Below are 20,183 nucleotides of genomic sequence, written 5' to 3' on the forward strand. Positions count from 1 at the left end.
ATTACATGAAATAGAAGTGGGGGTTTTGATTTTTTACTTTGCTTTCCTGTTTGGAGTGTAACTGTAACTACTGTATTGTAAATGACGGAAAATAATTGCATATGTTAAAAAAATAAATTGTATTATATTCAAATAAAATAAAATAAAACATTAAAAAAATAAATAAAAAGAAAAAAAACTTTTAATTTTAAAATCAATAAATACAAATATAACCCACATAAACAAAACTCTTTGGAGTCTTCAATAATTTTTATGTGTGTAAAGGCATCCTGTGACCAAAAAGTGTAAAATAAAAAATCCCACTGTTTCACAAGTAGGAGTATATACAAGAGTCACAACATTTTAAATAAAATAAACCCATATTGTTAAACTATAAGGGATGGGACAGTGATGGTCCCCAGTTGACCTTTATTAACTGTAAAGCACAGAGTCTAGGACATGGTAGGTGCTAAATAGATAACTGTTAAATGAACACATTGTACAATGGTGAGGATATCCACATTTAAGAGTGTTATGATAACTGAATGGGACAATATGTATACGTGTCTGTGTATATTATCATTGTTCACGATTGCTATCATCCTTTTATGCAAGATGTTTATATATCCCCAACCCACTGACTCCAAGCTTGGCTATATGACTTGAGCTGGCCAATGGATGTTAAGTATAAGTTAAGTATACATGTGGGATGCCCCACATGTATCTGTGAAGCTTTAAATTCATTTGTGTGGTTCTGCTTAGACTCTTGCTCTTCTGCCCTTGCCTCATGAAGAGCATGTCCCACACAGGGGCTGTTTGTTCAGTGCAGGTTCTAGAATGAGAAGACACAGACTAGATACAGTTGACCTAGAACTAAAGCACAGCTACAGCTCACCTGGAGCTGTCAGGTCATGTGAGACAGAAATATATTAAAAAACCCATTGGAAGGCACCTTAGCAAACTTGGCAAATACAGTATGAAATGAGCCTAACATACTATACATGTTCAACAAACCTAATCATCTACTTAGCTAAAGAAGCACTAAAAACTAGTGCTTAGTCCTTGAGTGACTGCACAAAGCAGAGTCTACCCTGATTAACTAAGACATTTTATACAGTCCCATTTAGATAACGTCAGAATTTCACATACATGAAGTACATGAAGTACACAGGACAGGAAGATCATCAAAGCAGGTCTCACTCCAAGTGGCGCCCGGAAGGCTCAGTCGGTTAAGCGTCTGACTCTTGGTTTTGGCTCAAGTCATGATCTCACAGTTCGTAAGTTTGAACCCTGTGTGGGGCTCTGTGCTCATATCGTGGAGCCTGCTTGAGATTTCTCTCTCCCTCTCTCTCTGCCACTCTTCAGCTTGCTATTTCTCTCTTTAAAAATAAACATAGAAACATTTTTTAGAAGTATATCTCACTCTTAATAAAAAATTCTGGCTACTATGTACCCCTAAATACCACCCACTAGAGGGGCTCAGAACTATCTGTAAAGATCATGGGCAGGTAACTGAGAAAGAGGTTCTGAGGTAACTGAAAAATGTTTAGACACAAAGGAGAGTACAAGCTGATATATCAGCCCATCTGCCTGCCCTGCCCACATCCTCTTCTCAGGGAATCTGCTTTCTGAAGCTGCAACCAAAGATGGAGTGGCTGGCTTAAAGCCAATGACTGGCCAATGAGTGATCCTGATTATTCTTTCAGATCGATGCACTGTAAGATACGCTGACTGAACCTGGTCAGACAGTGAGAGGTACTGGAGTTGTAGGGTCACGGAGGGACTTTCTGGTAGCCAGATTTGCCCACATTCACAATGATAAGCAGAGAAAACTGGTCTGCAAGATGAAACAGAACAGAGAAGACTCAGAGGATAAGATGTGAGAGAACAGTTGCGAGAGAGAGAGAGAGAGAGAGAGAGAGAAATTAATGACAACCAACACCTCCTAAGAGGCTTGTATCCAGTTGGGCAATTGGGTTCTATAAGATCTCTCCATGTTCTAATACTTGTTCTTTTACCTGACAACCAAACGATCCCTAAAAGAAGTAGGTTTTTGTTTTGTTTTGTTTTTTCTTTTTTGAACTTCGCTAATCCTGACCCAAATACAGAATTAATTATTTCTGCTAGTTTTTAGAAGACAGGGATTGGGGAGGAACAGAAATCCAGATTACAGTAACAGAATTAATTTTCTACAACCGGTAGTCCAAAGTACTTGTAGAAGTAATTTCACTCTCAAAGTGTCAAAAACCATGATTATAAAATCATCCTACATCTTTACGATTTTCCAATGCAAGCACTAAAAAGCAGCAAAGATGTCAAGCAAAGATGCTAGAGAGTCAGGAGCTCTGGATTTAGTGTTGGCTTTGCCTCTTAGAAACTTTGTGTCTTAAAAAATATCACATCCCTTTTCTGAGTCTCTGGGTTTTTTCTATAAAAAAATAGGGGTTGGATAAGATTTATAGATTTCCTACAATAATAGAGAAATGAACTTCTAAAACGTTTTATTAGTTTATGCTAACATGTCAATTTCTAAAATATAGTGCATTTGTACATTTTACTACAAATCACTATGTTTATGGTATAGCAGTAATCACATATGGTTTTATATAATTTATTTTCCAAGTTATAAATCAATGACTCTTAACCTCAGAACAAAGCGGATGGTAATACCTATGTACAGCAAACAGAACAGCTGTACCTATTTACTGCTAACGAATTAACCAACCTCCAACTATCCTGAGGATTTTATATCACTGTCATTGTTTCAGTTTATTATAATAGCTCTTAAAATACGAAAGAAATATAAAATGTAAGATCAGTTTATTATAATAGCTCTTAAGATACAAAAGAAATATAAAATTTAAGATCACTAATGTGTTCTAATAAAAAAACGCTGACTACTCTCCTGGAGTTCTGTTATGGGCTTACAATGAGAATTTTTATCAAAAAGCCAAGCGTGATGCTCTTTAGCTTTAATACAGCCTTGAGAACATTTACTTACAAATACTCCTACCCACTTAACCATTTTGAGAAAATTCAAGGGTATTTATTTCTCCTTACCTAGTAAGTTCTCCTGACTCTCCTCATTCTTCAAAATAGTTACTACCCTGCCAGCAGAGGTGTAGCTTGAAGAAATGTACTTCACATTTGGCAGGGCAAAGAAAAGGTTAAATTAAGGCTCAGTTAGTAGTTTTCTAGGCGCTAAGGGCTGAGAAGAGGAAAGGTGAACACTTTCTTAATCCCATTTATCTCCTTTCCACTCTAATTCTTATTTCTTTTCCTAAATTTTTCTAATCCAAGAACCATGCTGGCAGTATATTAGCACATTTCAGCCTAATACAATATAAACTAGCATTACTGAGGACCCGCCATGCACACAGAATTCTAAGTGCTGTGGCTTCTAAGCCAAATGACCACAATGATGAATAAGTTGTCCTTACCCTCAAAGTAATCATATACACAAGTATGGGAACACTGAGAATGGAGAGACTGACTGCTACCAGAGAACATGGGGAGGATTCATGAAGAATACATACTTGGGTTTGGCCTTAAAGAGTGACTAGGGTTTCAAAGGTGAAGAGACAGGATTGGTTGGATGGAAACTTATGCCAAAGGCATAAGAACATGTAGGGTGTTCAGCAACCAGGGTGTCCACGGCATGGGGAAGGGAGTGGGGCAAGTCATGGAGGGAGAGGTGCCTCAGGTCAGATCCAAAAAGGCCATGGGGGCCCAGTGACCACCAACTCTGTAGGGCATTTGGATAAAGAAGCTTGGGCTGTGGCAAATTTAATGGTTTCATGGATCTAGGTTGTCTAAGACTTAAGCTTAAAACTAATATTGATCATTAAAAAAGTAAAAGCAAATGTTAAAAGTTCCCAGCAACAGAGGACTTGAATGTAGTTGCAATTTGCAATGTCAGCTTTATTTGACGATGCATTACTACTCAATAGAGAAGGTCAAACCACATATCAGTGGATTTCAACCTTTTGAGGGAAAAATGTCATCCTCTGCTCATATAAAACATAAACATTATCAATCCAAAATGGGAGAATGGAACTTAGAAATTCAAAGTTCAGGGCCCCTGGCTGGCTCAGTTGGGTTAAGCATCTGACTCTTGATCTTGGCTGAGGTCATGATCTCAGTTTGTCAGTTTGAGCCCCACATCAGGCTATGTGCTGACAACATGGAGCCTGCCTAAATTCTGTCTCTCCTTCTCTCTACCCCTCCCCCACAATGCATGCGTTCTGTCTCTCTCAAAATAAATAAACTTTTAAAAAAAAAGAAAGAAATTCAAAGTTCAATGATAGCTCCATTGGGATCCAAATACACTACAGCCCCTGAATATTTCATGGTCTAGTTATAGAGTAGGTTCCAGAGATTCATAAATAATACCATTATGTGATAAATGCCATAATAGACATATATTAAGTGCTATTGTAAGATACATTCATGATTTATTACACATATTTCATTCCACCATAGTTATTTCTGTAAATCCAAATAAAGTCCCTAAAATATTTGTACATCCAAGTAAGAAAGTCTATAACTTATGGGGGGAAAATTACAAAAATCAGGAATTCTAGAAATACCAGCCCTCACCATTGAGGGCTTCTCCTTGTACTTATTACTGGACAGCTTAATCAAAGCCAAATGACTTCATAAAGTTTCATGACATATTTTAATTGCTAACAAGGAATTTTTCTTCCATATTAAAAAGTTCTAGAATGCTTCATTAATAAAAATTCCTGAATTATTATAAATTTTATAACAGGGACCCTATAAGTTCCATAACATACATATTGTATTTTGTAGATGATTAAGATTATTTCATTTTGAATAACTGAAATAATTAATTTGCAGACAAAAATAAGATACAGTGATAAGAAAGGAGAAACAAACCAGATGAATTATTTCTCCTGACAATAAAAAGTAAGCTATGTATCAATGACATTGAAGAAATCGATCTTCCCAATTCTGTCGTATCAAAGAAGGAAGAGCATCTGGAAGACATGTGATTGGCTATGAGTAGTCTTTACTCATCCCAGTTAGGGAAGGATAACACGGGCAGTGGTAAATAGCAAAGGCCTACATCTTACACTGAAGGCACTGGAAACGTGTATGCTTTGTTCTTCCCAGGGCCTGTTTCTTCACAGATGAACTTTCCACTGTATCTGTGGTTCCACACTTGGCCTTGTCACCTGTAAGTCCCTTCAACCAACACTCTGAAGCCAGGAGTTCCTACAGTTGTCTTTTAAGTAAATTGCAAACATCCATACTCAACAGGTGGGAGTCATTTCTTTTCATGTTTATGTTGCTCACTGTCTTCCAGATAGAGAACCTGCCTGAGTCACTAGTCAAGCAGACTTCCACCAAAGAAAAGCTACTTTCCCATCTCTCTTCAGGGACGAGTACCATGAAAATTTCACAGAGGAAACAGACATGCCCAACTTATCTCAAAATGTTTTAGAAGGGCAATGGAAAAATTAAATATCCCTGCACTCTTATTGAGAGACAAAAATTATAAATTAACTATGTAGTTACTGTTTGGCATTATCCAACTTAACTCTCATAATTACTCAATAAGTAGGTATAAATATCATCCTCATTGTACAGATGAACTGAGACACAGAGGGCTCAGCAACTTCCCCAGGGTTTCCAAGGTGACACATGGCAAAGCCAGTGACTCCCAAACCTGCAAGACAACTCATCCCAGGACTCTGACTTATGCCCTGATGGCATCTGGGGCAATAACTGATTGGCACAGTGATCTAACAAATGCATGTCTTCTTATTATGATTTTACAGAGTAAGAATACTTCCAAATATTTGCACACATGCAATTTTTTTCTTTGCTAGTACTGTGTTTTAGCTTTCGGCATATATCCAGGTCATCTAAAGAGTACTGTCAAGATAATTTAGAGAAGTAAAATGAACCGAACTAAGAACCAGAAAGAAAAGTTATCTCAAAAGATTTATTTAAGAGATAAAAAATACAGTATCTGATATATATACCTACCACACGTGTTACCTAAAACTTCTACACAAAACCTATTTTAAAGCATGCAAATTTAACATATTATGAAAGTTAGTATGCAAAACACCTTAAACTGCTCTTTACGAATGCATGTAACAAAATATACTGATTATGCAAGCACATTTAATTGGACATAATTAAAATAATGAGATTTAAATACTGATGATTTTAAAAAGAAAAAAATAGACATCAGAATTAGCCATGAGATGCATTCAAAATGTTAATCAAACTCGCAATGTCATGACCACTTTAGTGCACTACACTCCTAGTTTAATAAAAAGAGCAACTCCTGGCCATTTTCGCCTGGTTCTAATCACATAGTTTAGACATGTATTCACTCAGTGATATAAGAGATTTTACCGGAATGTACAATACTTGGTTCTTGGAGAACATCATTTTTACAAATAACTTAAAAGCTACATAGCAATAACTATTTTCTTTAAAGGAAGGCACCAAAATGACCAAAAAGAAAGTAAATTTTCACGAGAAGAGTTGTGCTTAGTTAAGTGGACACAACCTCAAAAGCTCTCACCAATGTCATTCTGATGTAAAGACATGAAATTTAGCTATTCTCTCAACTCTGGTGGCTTTAAAGTGGCTGAAGACCAATAGTATGTGAAAAGGACAGTTTTGCAGCTGTGAAGCCATATTCCTTCTACTTGGTATACACTTTCAAAGGAGTCTACTGTTTCCAATGCTGTTGAAGAAGAGGCATTAGGAGCAAAATTCAACAGAGTAGAAGGACCTAAAACTTCCATTCTGACCTCTTTGTCTGGCTCACTAGCAAAAAACAGGAAAGGTGATGTAGGGGAAACTTCCATGAAATTACCGTAAGGCTAAAACATTGTTTTGTAGGATGGGTATATTTCAATTTTCCATTTTACAGAAATGGAAACCTTTAAGATGCACATGGACCGAAGCCTCCTAAAATTTCTTAGGAAAAGCCCCAATATCCCTGATAAACTCTGACAATTAAAATAAAAGAAAAAAGTTCACATTACCATATATTGAAGATCAAATTGAGACAGAATTTGCAGGTCTGACCCAAAGGCATATAACTTGGGGATAGAGCAAAAGGATGAGAACAAATTCTGGAATGAGCATCATAAATCCTGGATTGAATTCTAGGTTAAAATCATTAAATTCTATTCAGATAGAACTTCATATTCAGAATATTGCAATGAGGAGATCACAACAGATCAGTGCAAATTTGAAAGGACTATGGACCCTTTCAGAAGTCTCTCTGTTTTTTAAGAATTTACCTTATGAGATTTCACATGAAAGCAGTACTCCAAATAGCCAAAGGCTCAAAGTGTGAACCCTTCTGGCCATAATATTTTCCAGCACCTGCAGGCTAAGCATCCCAGGCTCCAAAGAGCACAAGATGCTCACCACTGGCTTCATAGTGCTTCCATCCCACATCCTGAAAAAGCACTAGTTGAGATGAATGATGATGAGAAAAATAATGTCAGTTCACTAGAGGTATTAACAATATAAAATGTCTCTCAGAATTCATCGAGATAATGACAAAAATCAGGAGAAAGGAATTAATGCATCTCAACGATATTCAGTATAATGAATGCAATTCCTGTCAAAAAATGTAATATTCCAAAATCATTTTGTGTGATTGGCAGCATCAAATATAGCAAAACGGATTTCTATTTCAAGATGCAGTTGGTGCTCTTCCAGGAGTTCAGGTTCACAGTGTTCTGCCTGCGTACCAGATGTCTGCCCCCGGGCTCTGAAACACCTACCAATCCACAAAGGGGAACCACTGGCTTCCCACTGCCATGTATGAAAGATATCACAAAAGGAAAGAATTCTTAAAAATCCGGTTTATGAAATCATTTAACTTCAGGTCAAACAGTGAGATAGACATGCACTAAAATACTTTGGAAATGAAAACCACAAGTAATGCTAAGAAATAAGCAAGTCAAAATGAAGGAGGGGAATTTATTTTTAAAAAGGGAGGTTTTATTTTGTAGGGTGACACCAAAAGAGAAGAGAGAATTCTGTCATTTTATTACTAAACACACTATGCGTTAGTAAACACTCCCTTTGCTCTCTACCCCAAATGTAGTATGTTTAGATAACTGCTGGTCAGGTTATGCAGCTCTGAAAAAACAAGAACATCTCAGAACAGCAGACCTTTCCTTCTTGGAACTCTAATGCTAACACCTTATTTCTTTTTTTAATGTCTTTATTTTTTATTTTGAGAGAGAGAGAGAGAGAGAGACAGAGAGAGAGACAGAGAGACAGAGAGTGAGCAGGGAAGGGGCAAGGAGAGAGGGAGACAGAATCTGAAGCAGGCTCCAAGATCTGATCTGTCAGCACCGAGCCCGATGTGAGGCTCGAACCCATGGACTGTCAGATCATGACCTGAGCTGAAGTCTGATGCTCTACTGACTGAGCCACCCAGGCGTCCCTAATGTTAACGTCATATTACAGGAAGTCTCTAAAGAAGACACAGAAGGCTTAGCACTTTTGTCTTGTATAGGATTTAAATAAAATATGCGTGTATGGTTAGATTAAAAAATTGTCAGTATTTTCAAGTATGGCATGGTGGTGCAGGGCACACATTTAAACACATTCTACATTTAAACTCTAAGTTTGAATTCTAGCTCTAAGAGTTAGTAGGTCTAAGACCTGTGGCAAATTCATGAACCACTCTGGACTTCAGTTTCCTTAATGGTAAAACAGAGGCAATAATTACAACTACCATATAGGCTTGTTCTGAGGATTCATTCAGCTCAAACAGTGTTTGGGACAATGTCCAGTATATAGTAGGTACTTAATCAAAGCAAGCCATTATTATTTTATGTTAATTTTCTCATTTATTTCTTATGACACACCTGTGAAGTAGTATTATTACTCTCATCCCATGACGGAGGAGAGTTAAGTAATTTGCCCAAGGTCACACAGAGATAACGCAGGCCTTCACACTGGATCCGTCCGGGTCCAAGCCTATGCTCTTACCTCTACCTAATACTTCAAATGTTACCTACAGGTCTTGCTCTTATGTCATAACATTTATCAAGGTAGATTTCAGTTGCCTTTTAACATATCTTTCACCCTCAGAAATAACTCTGTGAGGACAGAGACTGGGTCCTATTCATTCATTTCAATCCATTAGCCCCCAGGGCTCACTCATCCACATTTCAGAGCTTCTGTGTCAGGCATTGTCAGGTCCTGGCATCTTGTGCTGAGTAGAACACACAGGCCCCTGTCCTCATGGAACTCAAAATCTATCCCAAAAAATAGATAATCAAGTAAGTACAGAATTATAAACTGGTATAGTTGTAAAGAAGGAAAATAATGGGGTGCTACAAAAGAGCCTAAAAGATGAATCCCGTTTAGTGGGGTGAAATCCAAGAATACCTTTCTGAAGAAGGGGCACACAGATTGAGATGAGAAGACTGAGGAGTTAGCAAGGTGAAGAAATGGCGTTAAGAACCACTTGTGCATAGGAGCCTAAGAAAAGAGTTCTTCATCTGGAAAGCCTGTATGGCTGGAAAGGAGCCAGTTCAGCAGACAAATGGTGAGCACAGGGCAGACAGGTACGAGATGAGAAGGGAGAGTGACGGACAGAGCACACAGGACTATCAAGAACTTGAGAGCTGACCCTCAGTACAATAGGAATTCCAGTTGGGTTTTTAGAAAGAACATTCTAGCTGCAAAGCTGAAAAAAGACAGGAGAAGAATCTGGGAAATCCACTGGAATGCTCAACAGCAGATGAAGGGTGGTGTGATGGCAGCTTGGGTCTAGGAGGGTAGAAGCGAGAGGTGAAAAGTGTACAGGGTCGATGTACCCCACACCCCATGCCAAACACACTGCCTGACGGGAATAGGAATTTGGTGATTTGCAGAGCGACTAAATGAGTGGTTCCTCAAGGAGAACCACTGTTGGTTCTAACGCATCCACTAACCTACAGATGCGTGACCTTCCCCTGAGCAGTACAATCATCTAGTGGACGTGAGGGACACAGACAGACGCAGAAGAAATGATGATTCCATTCATAACCCAGCTGGCAAGACTCCACTTAGAAAAACCTCTTGATGTGTAAACGTGTCTTTGTGAAACAAAATGCCTCTCCCATTCTGACAATGGGAAATTTCAGAAGCCAGATATCCTTCTGCTATATGACTTTCCAAGCTTGTTAGAGAAATGTATTATTTAAAGTAGCCTGGAGCCATGCTGCTAGAAATACCGTAAAACACGAAGGGCACTGAAAAAAGTCCTTTCACTTAAGAAAAAAAAATGCTGTAGTTAGAAAGACAATCTCTACTTGTTATTTTACCTTCTTTCTCGTAAAAATATGGTCTTTGTCTTTACTTCCTAAAATGGCACAATATTTTGATTATCTATTAGCAGCGAATTCAAATGCAGCATTAATACATTTCCTTATAATCTGATAAATTCACAAGGTCAGGACACAGAATGTCTTCCCCATATTATTTAATAATTTTGACCTTTTGTCCATAAGACATTTATTTTGTTAAAACTATAACTAAAGCCATTTGAGGGGTGCCTGGGTGGCTCAGTCAGTTAAGTGTCCAGCTTCGGCTCAGGTCATGATTTCATGGCTCAGAGTTCGAGCCCTCCACTGAGCTGGGCTCTCCGCTATCAATGTAGAGCCCACTTCACATCCTCTACCCACCTCTCCCTCTGCCTCTCTTTCATGCACATGCACGCATGCATGCTTTCTCTCTCTCAAAAATGAACTTAAAAAAAAAAAGAACCTCCAAAACTAAAGCCATTTGAAAAATCCAAGTTCTTGTCCATGTGGCTATGAGAACAAAACAATCGATGAGTATAGTCAAATAATTCAAAGTCTAATAATTAATCCAATCACCCTTGAAAATGTTTTTCCCATCCTTAAGTTGACCAAGAGCATTCATTAATAATAGGGTAAACAAAGTGATGGGCTTATTCACATCAGCTGCTGTCTTGCTGTGACTAAGCTAAACCTAACATATTTGTCAATTTCTCAATCATTGAAGCTTTAATTATTATCAACTTAGTTGAAACAGTATACTGCCTAGGCCTAAAACAGTATGTTGCCTAAGCTAGGGTGATAGGCTCAAGTATTTGAGGGCACAAATAAAGCTTAATTTTGCATAGGAAAAGAATGCTCATCAGCAGAAGATTCTGCTCCGAGGTAGAGCCAAGAGTCTTACATAGCTTTGATCAGAAGGCCAACTACCACGGCCTCTACTGCTGTTTCCGAAGAATCTAAAAGCACAGGTGGTAGAAATCAGAAGAAAAAAAGGGACAGCGCTAGATTTCTATATAAGAAACTTAATAAGTTTAAAGATAAAATATAGTTTGCCTCCTTCCATTTGGTAGGAAACCACTTTTGCTTACACTAGAAATAAAGCTTTATGTGGTACTCTCTGTACTTGTAGAATGCCTTTAGAGAGTCCTGAAAATGCTTTTTCTGCACAACCAGGGAAAGACACATAAGAGCATCAGATAATTTTCTGGTCCTGTTACTGTAAGAACTATTTCAAAGAATTATGGTAATCATGGCAGAGTACTACAGAAAACCTTAGATAAAAGTTCACTGAGGTTTAAAGTTGAATAAAATGAAGGTAAAAATTTTTCCATCTGTCCTTTGTCATTCAAGAAAACAAGACTGTATATTATTACCTAAAATTCATATTTTTCCAGCATATGCACAAATCACTAATAATGTAATTCACATAAACAAAGAGAAATGAATTACCTCAAATTTATGTTATTCTCATTTTATTAAGAAAGCTCTTCTTTCCTCTGAATTTGCACCAATGTAACTAGTACAAAATTATCTTCAATTAGTAGGAAAAGTTATTTCTTCCAGCAGGGAAAATAAAAGACTAAGCTTAGGTACTGGACAGCTATTAATTATGAAGAGAATACCATACCTATAAAAATAATTACAAAGAGAATACCAACTAATACCATATGAAAAAATACCATCCCTTAAATCTAATGTTTTAATAAAAGTGCAAATTTATTAATGAAATTGTAAGGAATATTCCATGCTATAGGAGTACATAAATCAAATGTTATTTCCATTCCCCAAATCACCTCAGACCACAGACAGCTCAACTGAATTAAAGTTGTATATTCTCATTTTTGCTAAACAATCTATTCATAGCAAGGTTATTTAAAACAAATATATTCCAGAGTGCGCCTGGGTAGCTCAGTCAGTTAAATATTGGCTCTTGATTTCGGCGCATGTTCTCACGGTTCCACAGATTAAGCCCCATGTTGGGCACTGCACTGACAGTATGGAGCTTGCTTGGGATTCTCTCCCTCTCTCTCTCTGCCCCTCTCCGGCGCGTGCTCGCTCTCTCTCAAAAATAAATAAATAAACATTTTTTAAAAATAATAAAATAAAACAAATATATTCCAAGCCACTCATATAACAATAGGAAGGGCCAAATCTCTAAACTAAATGACTTTACTTTTTTTAGTTTATTTATTTATTTAGAGAGAGAAAGAGAGAGAGAGAGAGAGAGAGAGAACATACAGGAGAGGCAGAGAGAGAAGGGGAGAGAGAGAATCTCAAGCAGGCTCTGAACTATCAATGCAGAGCCTGATGTGGGGCTCAAACTCACAAACCATGAGATCATGACCTAAGCCAAATATCAAGAGTCAAGATCAAGATGCTCAATGGACTGAGATTCTCAGATGCCCCATTAAGTAAGTAACTTTAAAGTGGGGTATTTCAATCCATTATAATCCAAACATAGTTTTCAATAGTACAGAGTACAAAGTTACCCCTCATTTGAACTCAAATCTCAACCTTATAAATTTTTTTTTCATGTTATATGCTGCTTACTGTCAAATCCATAATCCTTTGATATTTTCTTAAACAGATGAAATTTGCTTTCTTCCCCTTGGGAAATGACAGACTATAGAGATATATGAGAAATATGATGAAATTAGTTTAATTACTTCATGTCGACTTGGTAAGTCACTGCTCTTTAATGCAAAAACTGCCACTTGTAATTAATGACTGTCCACACTGTTTCAATTGATCAAATGTCTACTACACGTAAAACTGAAAAAAGTTCTGGATATCTTACAGCAATTCAGTGGAGAAGTCTTGTCCCAAGGGTATGTAAATCTGAAGTACAAGGAACCTCTGAATCAGTCCAACTAGAGTGAGAGAGGGAAAATATACATTCATTATGTCCAAACCATTTATATGTGCATATAAACAAACACAACCACACGCCATGAACAACCTGAAGCTTTTAACGTTGCAGTAATACAGACCTGTAAGAGCACTACCCATGAGTTACAACCTCATTAACAATGCAAAAAAGTTGAAAATCAAACCAAACTCTAACAACAAATGTTGCCTTTTAAAGTCCCATCTGTGGGGTGAAATTTTTATGAAAATTTAAAAAATAGTAATTTTTTATTTACTATTTTTATTAGGTTGCAAGAGAATGTACACAGAGGACTGCATTCAACAGAAACATATAAAATTGAACTACAGATTCCCATCAAGGCAGCCGTAAAAGCATGTGGTGATTATTTTTATCCACTGACAGTTTTAACTGTACTAAACAATTTAATAAAAAAACAATAGATCAAGAAAAACAATTCTAATTATGACAAGTACAACTGGAGGTTTGATGAGCCGTATCTAGTTTGTATGGTTTTAAATGTGTCCACAGCAAGATGGATGGAGGAACATATTTTCATTTATAATACCTTTTGTTAATTGAACATACTTTTAATTAATTCAAAGCTCACAAACTGCAAACTGATTTTATTCCCCATCACCAGCTTCATCCGAATTAAAAATATATGAAGAAAAGCCAACCCCTGCGGCACTTTTGATAGCTGAAGTCTACAACTGTTTCAAAAATCAATTGATTTTATATTACCTCTTCAGACCTATTCACTTAATTCCTTTTCTCTTAGGTTTTGAACCTTTGCTTGATCTCTCAATTACGATGCTCCTAATGGATATTTTAGAATCACTTGCTCCTAAAATATCCCTTTTAGGAACTCTTTTCCTCATGTCTGACTTTGTTAAGAAATGGAGATGTTTTCAATTAGCTGTGAACCTCTCCTACAAATCAAATAGTACAGAGGAACGCTTGAAGAACGTCTGAAATGCGTATTACTTTTCATTTATTCTGACTTAGTAGGCTTAACAAATTTAAGTATTTTAAAGTAAGTACGTTTGGATAGTTTATGTATACCTTCTTGTTTAGAATTCCTTCAGCGAACTGTTTCGCAATTGTTCCTGAACAACTTAAAGAGTTTCTACATTTTACCTGAAGTTTAGTTTCTAAAAATTAAAACATAGTTGGTCATGTCTACTTACTATCTTTTAAATCAGACACCTAAGGATAACTTTTACTCATAATGTTGAGCTTATAAACTGCTCCAGAGAGCCATCACAGAATAGTGGTAGAATGGAAATAAGGAGTGACAGGCTATGACCTTTGAAAATTCTCTAGGAACAGGAATTTACCAAATTTATGGAAAAAGTCAGTGAGGCAACCTGAGTTCTGGACTACAAAACCAATGTGAGACACCAAAAACGAGGCCAACTTGAATAAACCATCATTAATTAATCTCTCTCTTGCATCTTCCACTGATTGGCCCTATGGTGTGTGTCCACTGCACAATGGCCTCCGTATGGAGGCTGAGAAGGCACCTGGATAAATGAAATCAGTCTTCACAAAGGTCCCTAAGTTGTGTCCCACATCTCACTGAATCAGCACTGTTCTCTTTCAAACACAAGGAGCTCCGCATATAGGGCATTTTCCTATGAACATTTTTAGATCTGAAAGACACTTGCTTTCAAAAAAAGAAAGCTTTGTAATTCTACTTTCTCTCATACAGAAGCCCTAGTTTCCAAAAGGCTTCACTTCTAAGATTAAAAGAAGTATGACAACACCATATGGTGATGATCTGACAAAGAAAAAAGTACTTTAATAACATTTGACATACACTGATCCTGTATGTCAGAAATGTTAAATAAACTCTATAGTAATATTTTTTTCCAGTGGCCTAGTAAATTTAAACTGACTCTTCATGCCTACCTTATACTGAAAATCACTCTAACTGATGCTGAATGTGAACTACTATTAGTCCAAAAATGCCCATCGAGTATATAAAAACTCATAAAAATTTAGTCCTTTTACTGAAAAATGCAGGTTTCTAATCTGTTCTCTGCTGAAATAAACTATCTCTATTTTTAAGGGCACAGGTCCTTTTTTCCCATGAATATTTTCAAACACATTTAAGTGGTAAAACACCATTCATTTTTCAAGCAGTGGGTTTCATACCAGTTCCCTCGCAGCCAGTCCCACTTGGATGCCGAATGCACAGCTCAGGAGTGTTTGTTTCACCGTCCAAGCGTTTGGGACTAGAACACGCACAGTAATCCTTTCCAAGTGCCCTGCTACGTCACGGCTGACGCTATTTCCTGGTGCCCAGCGCAGTCCTGGTATGCTGTGGCGCACCTCTCCCACTTCAACCCACAAGACGGAAAACAGCTATGCCTCTGTTATGGGTATTCCATATGCCTTGGGAAAATCAGAAAACCTCTCTGGACTCTTTCCCTTTCGTGTGTAAAACTGGGCTAATAAATTAGATCTGTACCTCAAAGGATTATCTGTGTGGATTAAATTAGATCTATCATTCAATAAAGATTTATTAAGCATCTACTACATGCTAGACTCAATGTGGACATTTTTGTAGTGACTAAGACAGTGATATCTCTGCTTTCTTGGATTTTCTAGTTCCAGAAAGAAGTTCAGGGTGCAATGAAAGCATATAACCCTGGGTCGTTGGAGGAAAGACGATGATGAGTGAAGGTTCTCTGGCAGAAATAACATTGGAATTCAGTGGGAAAGAATAAGCAGGGGTTGAGTGGGCAAGGGAGATGAAGGAACATATATTACATGGAGAGGGAATACTCCATCATGTGATGAAAGAAGCCATGGCAGAATGGATGGACTTAAAGACCTAAAGGGCTGGTAGGAGAGGCAGAAAGGGAAAAGCAGCAGGAGGTAATTCTGGCAAGTAGCTAGGATCTCAATCATTCAGGACCATGAAGGATATAGGTCCCCCCAAAATCCATGGGAATCCACTCATCTATTCATTAATTTATGCCACATAGATTTACGGAATGTCTACTACGTGTTGGGCACTATTGTAGGTGAACAAAACTGACTGAATTTCTGTGCTAGGCATGCTTAGGCTTACTTTCTGGTGATGGTGAGAAAAACAATGTAAAAAAACCCCTAAGAAACAAACAGCATGTTAAATTATTAAAGTTCCTTTGGAAATGGGAGAGAAAGGTAAAAGGGATCAACAGTGTGGGGAAGGGATATGAATTACAGGGCAGGTGGGGTTCTCACTGAGAAGATGACTTTTTCTTTTTAATGTTTATTTTTGAGAGATAGAGATAAAGCATGAGTGGGGGAGGGGTAGAGAGAGAGAAAGATGGAGACACAGGATCTAAAACAGGCTCCAGGCTCATGAATACAAACAGTAAGATCATGACCAGAGCTGAAGTCAGATGCTTAACTAACTGAACCACCCAGGAGCCTGGGAGAAGATGACATTTTAATAAAGGCCTAAAGGAGGGGAGAGGGTGAGCCATGCAGCTTTTTGGTAAAAGAAAGGTCTAGGCAGAGGATTGCCAGCTTGTGCACAGGTGGTAAGGTGGCAGGGCAGCAGGCTATGTTTGAAAACAGCAAGGAGACCTATATGGTCACAGCAGAGTTAACAACAGAAAGAATAATTAATTAGAGGTAAGGTCAGAGAGCTAAGAGAGCACCAAATACCACAAGGTCCTACAATTCTTTGGGTTTTAACCCAGAGAGATGGGGCATTTTCAGGAGAGGAGAGCCTTACAGTTCAAAGCACTGCTCTAGCTGTGAAACTGACAATAAACTGTAGGGAGGCAAGTAAAAAACACAGGGAGGTCAATGTGAAGACAGCTGCATGAGACATTTGAACAAGCATGAGATCAAGAAGTAGAATCGGACTTTAAATTTAGATAGAACCAACAAGCTCTTCCTGATGGACTGAAGAGAAGAAAAGTTGGACTGATACAAGTTTTTTGGAACCATTGAAAAGACAAGTTGCTAACAACTGAGATGTGGCTGTCTGCAGCAGTAGGAGTAATTTCTAGGGTTAAGCAGTCCAAGTAGAAATGTCCTACTAGCAACTGAAACTACAAGTCTGGAGTTTGAGAGAGAAGTCTGATTTGGAAATAAATGTAAGCTGGAGTAAGAACAGAGACGTCATTTAAAACCATGAGACTAGCACAGATAAGCAAGGGAGGAAGTGTATAAAGAGGGTCAAGGGTCAGGTCCATAGATACTGCAACATTAAGTTGCGCTGAGGAGAAGAGGAAGAACCAGGAAAGGAAACTAGAAAGGAAGACCAGTAAAGTAGAAAGGGAACTAGGAGGTCGGGCATCCTGAAAGTGAAGGAAATATACCAAGGAAGAGGGTGTCAACTTTGTCAAGTGCTGCTGATATATTAAGCAAGATGAGGGCCAAGAATGAGCCACTAGATTCAGGAATACAGAGACCACTAGTGACCTTGAAAAGAGTATTATCAGTAGAGTGGTGAGGTCAAGGCCACTGAAGGGTATTAAACAGAGCAAGTCATAATGACATTTATTTTAAAAAGAAACCCACAATGGGAGTGGGGGGAATTTTGAGGGGGGTGTCCTCATAAAGATGACCTCATCCTCCAGAGCAGCTGAAACTCAGATCAACACAAGGCTTCAGGAATCCTGATCCCAAGAGACACACCATTGGATCCAGATGCCACTGGCAAAGAAAACAGTAATTTCAAACAAAAGCCTTAAACAGAAAGTCCTGGACAGACCAACCAGATGACAGACGTCTGCATGTACAGAGCTGTGTCTCATAGGGGCAGCTCCATAGCGTGATCCAGGAAGAAGAGCAGCATGGTTTAGTTAGTTAATCATTCAGTTAAGTCTGGTTAGGATGGCAAGCTGGTTATAATCAGAAATTATAACCCAAATTGTTACAGTTTCTTAATGTGGAACATTTAACAAACTTAATAAGCTCCAACTATGATATACTAAGTCAGGCGTACAAGTAGATGGTGCAAGATTCATGCACTGCAGAAGTGTATAATCTGATCATCAATATCACACTTTCCTTTATTTGATGAGATGTTAAGTAAAAAACAAAAAAAAAACCACACAAAAAAACCCCAAAAAAACAAGCCAAACTCTGGCATTCAGAGATGCTCAAATATAATTCAGAAATAACATCACTTAAAATGAAAAATTAGGGGCGTCTGGGTGGCTCAGTCAGTTAAGAGTCCAACTCTTGATTCTAGCTCAGGCCATGATCTAATGGTCGTGAGATGGAATCCCACTTTGGGCTCTGCATTGGGCGTGGAGACTGTTTAAGATTCTTTCTCTCTCTCTTCCTCTGTCCCTCCTCTGCTAGCACTCTCTCGCAGGTGCTTTGTCTCAAAAAAATGATAATGAGAAGTTAAACATACTTACTTTCATCATTAAACTTTTTTCCTAAGCACTTCCTGTAGTAGGAAACACATATGGGATACCTAATGTCAAGTTTGTATAAATAAAGTGGATGTTTACTCTTACAATAGGAATATATAATGGTAATTGAATTAAATTTAGAATGTTAATTGAAAGCTAATTGTCCATTCAAGACACACCATTTAAGTTTAACAACAGCTTCACACAAAAGGTCACTTTATACAAGTAAAAATAGCTATGAAGTTCCATTATCAAAAATTACAAATAATTAATCTTAAAGGCATTAGCCCGAGGCAGACTCTGTAAACTGGTCCATTTGTTACAGTACCACACATGCTACAGAAGAGCCAGATTAATTTTTAATTGCAGGGCATTGTACAAGAAATACATTAAAAGATTCTTCTGTTTCTTACAATTAAAACTATCATTTTTCCTTTTAAAAAGCAATTATAGCACATTAAATGTTTTATTTCTGAAAAAAAAAATCTTAGATAAATGTAGGTAAAGGGAGCTTGTCTTTAGTCACGGAATCTCTGGTAGAGGAGAAATCTCTCTCAGATCCACCTGAGAAAAGGTTACCAGAAGTGATTTGATTTTATCAGTGACATGGTAACATACGTAGATGCTAAGGGGAATGCACAGAAGTATAGGCCAACAAGAGAACCTTGGTATAGAACAAAGTCATGTTCCTGCAAATCAGATATACCCATCTCATAAAGTCAATATCCTTAAAAAAAAAAATGGACCATGTCTCCTGTAGTAAGAATAACCTACAGTTTCAGGCATATTTCTCTGGCTCATCTTAGTTCACCTCCTTTATAAGCAAATACATTTTTGTGGAGATAAAAAAAAAAAACTCTACCATTTAAAAAAAATGTAGGAATTATGAGGAAATTATGATTTTAAAATGGTAGTAAATTAAGAAAAATTATTTCAAAAAGATTATCCCTTCTCTTTCAGGTTCTGTTTCTTATTTTAGAAAGAAACACTGGCAAACCATTTTAAAATTAATTACCTTCTATCTATAATTTCTATGACTTGGTTTATGTCTTAGAAATCTAGAATAGCATGCAGTTGCTTGAAGTGGTACCTAAAGCTGAGCCTGTGAAAGTCTGGGAAGCTGAATTAAAACGAGAAAATCAAGGTACCAAGAACAGATCTTTCATAGTACCATAAATGTTCTTTTTTTTATGTTTAATTTTTTTTTATTATTTTTTTTTAGAGAGAGAGAGAGAGAGAGAGAGAGTGCGCGCGAGCGCGTGTGAGTTGGGAAGAAGGGCAGAGGGAGAGAAAAGAGAATTGTGACCAGGCTCCATGCTCAGCGCTTGATCCCATGACCCAGGGATCAAGACCTCAGCCAATATCAAGAGTCGAACATTCTACTGACTGAGCCACCCAAGTATCCCTCAATTAATGTTCTTCATTGATAAAGGAACAAATAAGTAAATGAATAACATAAGAAACAACTAGCTGCTTACATTTAATAAATTACTTGATAGTTAATACACAGCATGAAGTTGATAAAAATCTGATTAATCATTTTGGAAAACTGTTATTTCTTACATTGCCATCAGTTTACTCAAAGCCTAATTTGATAGGTGACAGAGCCTTGAATTTTAACCTCAGTTCTGCCAAAGACTGGACTTCTGATAA

At 37.5% G+C, this 20,183-nt stretch overlaps 1 protein-coding gene across 6 annotated transcripts in view; it reads right to left on the reverse strand.

Moving 5' to 3' along the window:
• The window catches only part of C12H3orf67 (chromosome 12 C3orf67 homolog), a 238,675-nt gene that overhangs the window by 212,043 nt on the left and 6,449 nt on the right, over positions 1 to 20,183 (reverse strand). For all 6 annotated transcript variants that reach the window (XM_029918410.1, XM_029918411.1, XM_029918412.1 and 3 more), the window contains exon 4: positions 13,087 to 13,159. In XM_029918410.1, coding sequence (XP_029774270.1) covers positions 13,087 to 13,159 — 73 coding nt within the window. The remainder of the gene's footprint in view (positions 1 to 13,086; positions 13,160 to 20,183) is intronic.

Source organism: Suricata suricatta, chromosome 12 (assembly GCF_006229205.1).
Source record: "Suricata suricatta isolate VVHF042 chromosome 12, meerkat_22Aug2017_6uvM2_HiC, whole genome shotgun sequence".
Classification (NCBI taxonomy): Eukaryota; Metazoa; Chordata; class Mammalia; order Carnivora; family Herpestidae; genus Suricata; species Suricata suricatta.